Source organism: Lipotes vexillifer, unplaced genomic scaffold (assembly GCF_000442215.2).
Source record: "Lipotes vexillifer unplaced genomic scaffold, Lipotes_vexillifer_v1.1 scaffold147, whole genome shotgun sequence".
Classification (NCBI taxonomy): domain Eukaryota; kingdom Metazoa; phylum Chordata; class Mammalia; order Artiodactyla; family Lipotidae; genus Lipotes; species Lipotes vexillifer.
Window position 1 is genome coordinate 4,774,162 of NW_006778796.1, and position 8,977 is coordinate 4,783,138.

An 8,977-nucleotide genomic window follows, 5' to 3' on the forward strand; every position below is an offset into this window, starting at 1 on the left:
ATCACCTCCTCCTGTGCCTTGGGCTCCCTCCCCAGACCTTTCCTCACAGTTAAGTGCTAGCTTACTCTCTGAGATCAACTCAAGACCCCTTTTCCATTCTTCTGGGTCAGTTTGTTACCAGTTGCTACAGAGAATTAAAGACCAGGTTAACCTGAATGGCAGCATTGAGAAAATTGTGAAAATACAAAGAATTCTCATATACCATTCCTCGTGGATACAAAGAACTACTTTCTCCAGGGAGGAAACAGAGATGTAAAAAACTTAAGATGTGCAATCACCACCAGGAATCTTAGAATTTAAAAAGCTGCAAGAACCTTAGAGCTTATCTTGTCTATTTCCCTCACTTTGGGGGAGTTGTTCTTAGGGATGGGGGGTGGTCCAGGGCCCAGCAACCGCTAGTGACCAGAACCCATGTCTCCAGCCTGTAGCTAGCACACTTTCTCCTACATCTTAGAGAATCCCAGGTAGGATTTCAGTGGAGCTTCTTAGAACTTCCAGCCCCTGGATGTTTCAGCTGCTGCTGTGATGCCTGCAGAATGTTATGGTCACTCAGTTAACTTCGTGCCAGGGCTGCATTGTACCCTTTAATGGTTTACCATGGACAAAGCGTGGGCATCTCTGCCACCACAGGAGAGCTGTCTCATAACCAAGCTAGTGCAAAGCACATGTTGAAAGGGAATCTTTGGGGACTCCCTGGCGGTCCAGTGGTTTAGACTCCATCCGTGCTCCCAGTGCAGGGGCATGGGTTTGATCCCTGGTCAGGGAGCTAAGGTCCTGCGTGCCATGTGGTTCAGCCAAAAAAAACAAAAAAACAAAAAACAAAAAACAGAAAGGAAATCTTCGTTTCAGTCAACAAGCAAATGTCCACATTACCCCTTTCCTGTTTTTCGACGTGAGGAGGAGGGGGGACAAATATCTGTACAAATATGAAAGAAAGAATTATAAGGTGGAGTTGCTGAGATCAGGGAATTTAGAGGAGGAAGAGCAGATGCTGCAGACCAGGTGGACGGTGCAGGTAGGAGTGGTTAAGGAGCTTGGGGGGCGGCTGACAAGGGGAGCAGGTTCAAGGGGAGATGGGGCATAGAGGGCGGCTGGGGATGGAGGTGGGGGAGTGGGGGAACATTCCAGGCACGGGAGTACAAAGCAGAGATGGCAGCATCAGGGCCCTGTGACGAGACCCGGCTAACCAGAGCAGAAGTCCTCCTGGGGAAGTGGAAGGGAGTACACAGCTGAGGGAACAGCAAGTCTTGAAGATAAGGAAGGAGAACCAGCCTCAGGTGTCGCCCTGAGCGTTCTTGCGAGTGATGAGGGTGGTGGGACAGCAGCTGAGTGCTGGGAGAAGTGAAGATCTAGCTGCCCTTTTCTTAGTAGGTTAGAGAAATTCATTTCTGTAACTCTGTGGAATGCATATCATTTTTACACACATTTGCTCCCCCAGAGTCTTTTATCTTGTAAAATATGTCTCTTCCGCCTTGCTTTAGACTTGAGCCTTGCCAATGGACCTGATTGGTTTTGGTTATGCAGCCCTGGTGACATTCGGAAGCATTTTGGGATATAAGCGGAGAGGTGAGCCTAAACCAGATTTTTCATCAAAGAGGGGTTGGTCATTGTGCTAGGATCATCTGAGGGTCTGTAAGCAGGACAAGAAGCCAATAAGCGACCTGGTGGGAGGTTGGTGGTTGTGCTAGGATCATCTGAGGGTCTGTAAGCAGGACAAGAAGCCAATAAGCGACCTGGTGGGAGGTTGGTCATTGTGCTAGGATCGTCTGAGGGTCTGTAAGCAGGACAAGAAGCCAATAAGCGACCTGGTGGGAGGTTGATGGTTGTGCTAGGATTGTCTGAGGGTCTGTAAATAGGACAAGAAGCTAAGAAGCACATGGTGGATGGGATTCTCAGAAGGATGGGGGTTCCATGGGGCTGGATGGACAAAGCCTGTCATTCCAGAGCCTGGGCATCTGGGTCTCCCTTTACCTGTTAATATCAATTGCATAATTAATTGACTTACCCTCTTCAGGGCTACTCACTCATTATCAAATGAGGTTTTTGGTTTGTTTATACACTCATAGTGTCAAAAAACTGAATTATGTTGATACTGTGTGTTGCAAAGGAAAATTACTTAGATATCATATCTGAAGTGGTTTCTTCATCTCTATCCAAAGATAGACAAAAACACCCAGTTGATAAATTGAAGGATTTTCATGGAGAAAAATGAAAGATCAAGTTTTCTATTTTGCTTTGTTTTAAGGTAAAAGCATTTGCAGTCATGGTGTCTCATATTTGCTTCTTATATTTTTAAGAAATTCATTAAATGAAGTTGTATTTCTAAGAGTGTTACATTGGTGACCTTGGGGGACTTGAGTTTCAGGTCTATATGGTTATCAGGGTTACTTCCTTTGTTAGTGGTTTTTTGAAGGGTAGGAAAAAGGGAGAGAGAGAGAGAGAGAGAGAGAGTGAGTGTGTGTGTGTGCGTGTGTTGGGGCTGCTGGAGGGTGTGGGAGGAGAGGATTACTTCCATTATCAGGCATCTTCCTTCACTTGTTATCAGGCATCTTCCTTCACTTGTTGCCTGTAGAATTAGACTACAACCTAGTGCATGTGGCTTCTTGTTCTGGATGGGTTGTGTGTTTTGGTGTGGGAGGTGCTGCAATCTGAATTTAAGGGTGGTCCTTAACCCTGCTGCAATCTGACTTTCCTGTAGATGTTTAAAAAACAGAGATACCGGGCTTCCCCGGCGGCGCAGTGGTTGAGAGTCCGCCTGCCGATGCAGGGGACGCGGGTTCGCGCCCCGGCCCGGGAAGATCCCACGTGCCGCGGAGCGGCTGGGCCCGTGAGCCACGGCCGCTGGGCCTGCGCGTCCGGAGCCTGTGCTCCGCGACGGGAGAGGCCGCAACAGAAAAAAAAAAAAAAAAACAGAGATACCTTACAACTGAATCACTTTGCTGTACACCAGAAACTAACACAACCCTGTAAATCAAGTATACTTCAATAAAAAAATAAAAATAAAAAATAAATTTAAATCTAAAAAAAAAAAAAACAACGCAGAGATGCCTTGACCCTAGGGATTCCAATCCGATAAGATTCTAAATAGATTGAGTGCCCTGAAGTGGGGACTGTGTGTGTTGGTGACAGTGACACTGGCAGTGCACCCTGCAGTGCTCGTGTCTATTACAATGCCCCAGGCAGCTCAGAGCAGGGCGGGCGCTGGGTGGGGGAGGGGGTGGATTGGCGGCTGGCTGGCTGCGTCAGTGACCAGGTTCTTCCTGTTACTCTGTGGTCATAGTCCATTCCTGAGTCCTGATGTGTTGAGGCTGGAAGGTTTGTTAATTATTTAGGACAGAACCATCGCTTGGTTTGAATAGGCCCCCGTCTCTACCTCCATGAGCTGAAAATATCATTTCATCTTATTTTTATCATCACAACCTCAGTAAAAACATGGAGGCAAGAAGAATAGGGGGAATAAAAGAGGGGCGTAAACAAGTCAGGTAATTGTCCAAGACCATGCAGTCGCTGTCAGAAGCAATACTGCAAGGCAGGCTTTATCACCATACCTACCCCTCCCATTGCTATGTACCTGGGGTTCCTCTGCCTCGCATTTGGGGTTCAGCATGAAACAGTCATGTCTTAGAAACTATCCATGGATAGCCGATACCTAACTTGGCTTTGTCTAGTTACAGTGCCCAAGAAGAAATGCATTTTTCCACATGTGGAGTGATGAAGGTATACCTTTCATTTGGGGATTCTCTCTGAGCCCGTACTTTTTTTCACCAGGTGGTGTTCTGTCTTTGATTGCTGGTCTTTCTGTTGGATTTTTGGCTGGCTGTGGAGCTTACCGTGTCTCCAATGACAAGCGAGATGTAAAACTGTCCCTGTGTGAGTAAGGCGTTTTTCCCAGTTACGGAGAATCAAAGCTTGGGGATAAGTTTTTGATACCTAGCCTCGGTGTACTAGAAGATACTGGTCACATGGCAGGTGGGCATATGCATGTGTGGAGACAGAGCACTGTTCTTGTTCCTTTCTACACAGACCTAATCAAAAATAATGATGTTGCTGCCAGGCCTTCCAACTCAGAAGAATATTTCTATAAAACTTGTTACTAGAAAAATAAAATAAAATTAGAAAAAGCAAGGAATTATGTCTGGATTTTCTGCTAATGCTCCTAAATGCGTATTAGCATAGTTTGTGTTACTGTGAAAATATCTAAAAAGAGACAGCCTTGCATTATTTTATTTAATTCACAAACAGCTTTTAGATCCCACTTTGCCTTAAGATTTAGAAAAGCAAGCCTGACTCTCTTAGTTTCTTCCCTTGTTGGGCTTATAGTAGGAGAATGTCCACAGGGAAAATGGAAAAAACTTGTGTGTGTTTAAAGCCCCAGGATGCTTGGCTTTCTTCTGTCTGGGCTGAAAGACAGATAAAGGGAAGGTTTGGAAAACTGCACCAAGGAAATGGTCTCTGTTTAATTTGTTGATTATTCAAAGTGCCCTGGTGGGTGTGTAAGAAAATCCAAAGGGAGACAAATTGTACCAGTTCTTTGTTTGAGGGAGAGGAAGAGATTAAGTGGGATTTTTTCCCCCTTATTTTAAATAGGAGCAAGGGATATTTTTAATAATGAAGTTATGTCAGAAGATAAAAATATATCAGCAAAAAAAAAAAATACATATATATATATACACACACACACACACACACACACACACATATATATGTATGTATATATATAGGGCTTTTTATGCATATGCACTTAAATAGTTAATGTATGTTTATTGTCAGTCATGTTTTTTATATCAGCAAGTGATTTTTCCTTGGAAGTTCTTAAATTGTGACATCAGTGCCCTAATCTCTTACATAAAACTGCTTCTCTCATCATATTGGTTTAGCTTCTAAAAGGCTGGTATAATGCTTCTGAATTTAATATTATTAGGCTGTTTTTATTTACTCTTCAGGCATCAAATTTCCAAAATGGAATGCTATAAAATAAAAACAGTCAGCCTTTTCTTAGGATTATTTTATTAATCAGGTCTTACTTTAAAGATTTACTTTAGAAACTGATTCTTTTCCTTCCATTCAGCTAACTAAACATTTATTGGCCATCTCTTGTGGGTCCAGGTATACTGCCTAGTGTTCCTAAGGAAACTTGAATAAGACACAGTCCTGACCTTCCCAGGAGTGTTCTATAAATAGAAATTAAGTTAGAAAAAGACTTTTTCTTTTGAAGATATTTCAGGAATGGATTTTAACATGCTTGTTTCCTCAGAAACCATTTTGATAAGCTATTTTGTAAAGTGTTTTAATAGAGCACTTTATCTTTTCAAGAAAATAGCAACTCAGTACCAATACATAATAGTTGTTATATTAGAAAGCTGAAATGAAATCCATTTTTTCCCCAAGCAAGCACTGCTAACATGTTTGAAATGCTGGTTCATACACCATTTTGGTTTTTAGTTACAGCTTTCTTCCTGGCCACCATAATGGGGGTGAGGTTTAAGAGATCCAAGAAAATCATGCCAGCTGGGCTGGTTGCAGGTTTAAGGTAAGAAAAACTTATTTTGATCTGTTCTTTCCTCTGCCGTCATTTTGAAGTGCTGAAATTTTGGCAAAAGTCAGTTTTAACTTAAAAGGTCAAAGTAATTTGTATTACAATCAGCATGATTATAAAACCTTAAAATATCATCCATTCAATCAATTGTTGACATTTATGTGCGAGTGAACATTTTTATCAAATACACTTAGCGTTACTGTGCTATCTGATCACATGTACACAGTTACCTTTTTCAGAATAAAGAATTAAATTCAGCCTCATTTTTTCTCAGGATTTACCTGTCTGAGACAGTAAAGGTATTCACTTAAATCTGATAATCTCAGAGAGTTGGACAAAGTGAAAGTCTGTTGCAGTTACTTTGAAATTTTAAGGGAGAAAAAACTTAATATTTTTTAAAAAGATAAATAGGGAGCTTCAAGTTTCTCTTAATCTCAGTAATTCTATCCATGAGATTAAGCACATTTTACCAAGTAAACATAACATTTTAAATTCTTTGGAAGCTGCCTTTATATGTTGACAGCTATCGACATGTTCATTTTCTTTAATGTACGTTTTCACTTTTTGGAATTTATTCCAAAGAAATAACGAGATGTATACAAAGACTGATGTTTATTGCAAGTTTATTTCTAGTGGAAAACATGATGAACTGAAAAATTAGAAACAGCTTGAAAATTCACCAGTAAGGAAATGGTTCAATAGGTGTTTTGTCCACTTAATGGAATATTGAGCAAGCATTACATGTCATGTTTTCAAAAACTGTTTAGTGGCATTAGAAAATAATTGACATAATAGGAAATGAAAACAGAATAAACAAGCAAATATAGTGTGATCTCAATTTTTTAAAAGTCTGGGTATCGAAAAACAAGATAGGAAGGAATATTTCAAATTGTTAGTAATCTATAGGTGGTAACGCAATGGGTAATTTTCTCCTTTCTGTTTTTCAATAGAATTTTCTAGTGTGGCTGGATATAATGTTTATGATTTGGGAATGAAAGTATGATTATAAAGGACTGCTCTCTAATGATAGCCCTGTTCTAATAATGATACTTGGTGGTGGAAGGGATCAGAAGTATGGTTTATAGGTCAAGAAGACAGGACCCCAAACGTGGAAAGAAGCTGAGATTGTAATTATGACATCCCCAGATCACCCCTTGATTAGTTTTTCAAGTTGCTTGCCTTTACTAGTTTTTGAAAGTTTTGTGTTTCTTTCCAAACCTTTCTCTTACAAAGGTTCATCCCAGATTTTCAGAACAGTGAGTTCTGATTTTTCTCCTTCATTCAGTGAACTTTTTTTGTTTGTTTTGTTTTGTTTTGTTTTTTTGCGGTACGCGGGTCTCTCACTGCTGTGGCCTCTCCTGTTGTGGAGCACAGGCTCCGGACGCGCAGCCTCAGCGGCCATGGCTCACGGGCCCAGCCGCTCCGCGGTATGTGGGGGTCTTCCCGGACCGGGGCACGAACCCGTGTCCCCTGCATCGGCAGGTGGACTGTCAACCACTGCGCCACCAGGGAAGCCCTTCAGTGAACATTTTTAAGTGGCTAATTCAGTCACGTCTGGAAGTTCAAGTACAGGGATCCAGGGATGGTGAGATCACCCCTGCCCCAGGGAGTAGAAGCAGGGCAGAACGCTGGGAGCCAGGGTTTAGTACCACATGGATTAGGTGAACGCACAACCCTTCCGTCTCACACCTCCTGAGTCACCCTCCCCTTGCCTGTCTTTTGTTTTAATCTAGCCTCATGATGATCCTGAGACTTGTCTTACTGCTGCTCTGAGAATCCGCAGGAACTGAAAACTAAATTTGAGTGATTCTGCTGTAATGGGCAGAGCCTACTCTTTGTATTGAAAAGATAAATTCCAGTATGGAATGTTCACCGTGGTCTTATTTTATGGTAGAAACTGCAAAAGAAGCACTGTCACCTCTAATACGGACACTGGTTTGAGGGATTTTTTTTTTTTTAAACAAATGGTTTTACTGTTTTCTAATTGTCAGGTACTGGTTTTATTAAACGTATTTAATAAATCGTGATACACTGTTTGATTTGCTATGTCATGTGGTTTTTGTTTGTTTTTTGGTTTGGGGTTTTTTTTTTTGACAGTTCAAATACTCATGTCTGAAATAAGCTTAAATTAAACTACAACCTACAGATGATGGAATGCCCTAAGTGGGCTTCACAGAATGCTAATGTATCTATTTGTCATTTGTGTTATATTTTAAATGATTTTTTTTCCATTTTAATTGTATTTTGCTACCAGTGTTTTTTCTTTCTTTAAAATACTTCATCCTCAGCACACTCTGTGCCAACAGAATGTATTCAGTATTCAAATAAAAGAACTTCTGTTTTAAACCTGTTTCTCTCATTTTAGTGTCCTCTCTGTATACTCAAATCATCTTTAACATGTAAGTGTTCAATTTTTTTTTTTTTTTTTTTTTCGGTACGCAGGCCTCTCACTGCCACGGCCTCTCCCGCTGCAGAGCACAGGCTCCGGACGCTCAGGCTCAGCGGCCATGGCTCACAGGCCCAGCCGCTCCGCGGCATGTGGGATCTTCCCGGACTGGGGCACGAACCCGTGTCCCCTGCATTGGCAGGTGGACTCTCAACCACTGCACCACCAGGGAAGCCCTAAATAACTGATATATTTTTTAAATAGAGAAAGAGGATGAGAGTGATGAAGCCAGGAAGATAGAAGAATAAGATTCTGACCAGCTTTCCTCCTGTAACAGGTGGCAAGATTTTTAGCTTTTCAGATTTTTCTCTTTTTATCTACTTGCAGATCATCCTCCTTCCAGGACAAGCCTTGACTGGTGAAATGGGGTGAGATTAGGGGATGCTGAGGTTTTTCACTTTCCAAATTACAGTCATCTCTGTATTTTAATGCTGGCATCTGTAGCCCAAAGACGTCAATCAAGAGGATTTTCAGTGACTCATGGGGATTTAAAGCAAAAGTGCAGAGTTAGAAAAAGTGGGTCTTTTCACATTTTCCTTTTCTTCTGAAAATGAAAATGTTTTTTAAAAACAACCCATGCTCATTTTGAAGAAAGTAAAATAGCATAGAAATTAGAAGCCCATCCCCACCTCCCCAAGATAGCCTTGAGAGGTTGATGGGGCATGATGGGGGAGACCTGGTGGAGTGATAGGCTCTGGACAGCTTGAGGTACCTGGGGAGGGGGGTCCCTGAAAGCAAGGAGGGCTGTGGGGAGGGTAGGGGGTGGCTTTGGGAGGACGAGGAGTATCTTCATGGTATGAATGGGAGCTGATTTATTTTGTAGCCTGTTACCACCTGGCTCATTTTCTAAGCCAGTGCTTCCACACATTAAGAGCTCAGCAAAATAAATGAAGAAAAAAGGATAGATTGAGAATATCACCATTTGGAAACCAGAATGAAAAAAAGTAATCTAGGCCAATGGTTTTTCAACCCTACATGATACCTGTTAGAACCAT

At 41.8% G+C, this 8,977-nt stretch overlaps 1 protein-coding gene across 1 annotated transcript; it reads left to right on the forward strand.

Annotated features, from left to right (window-relative positions):
- The first annotated feature begins 1,487 nt into the window (after nucleotides 1–1,487).
- On the forward strand, nucleotides 1,488–7,309 carry TMEM14A (transmembrane protein 14A). Its single transcript, XM_007451929.1, has 4 exons — nucleotides 1,488–1,566; nucleotides 3,769–3,870; nucleotides 5,443–5,530; nucleotides 7,270–7,309. The coding sequence occupies exons 1-4, from the start codon at nucleotides 1,497–1,499 to the stop codon at nucleotides 7,307–7,309; spliced, it is 300 nt and encodes a 99-aa protein (XP_007451991.1). The 5' UTR covers nucleotides 1,488–1,496.
- Nucleotides 7,310–8,977: the final 1,668 nt, after the last annotated feature.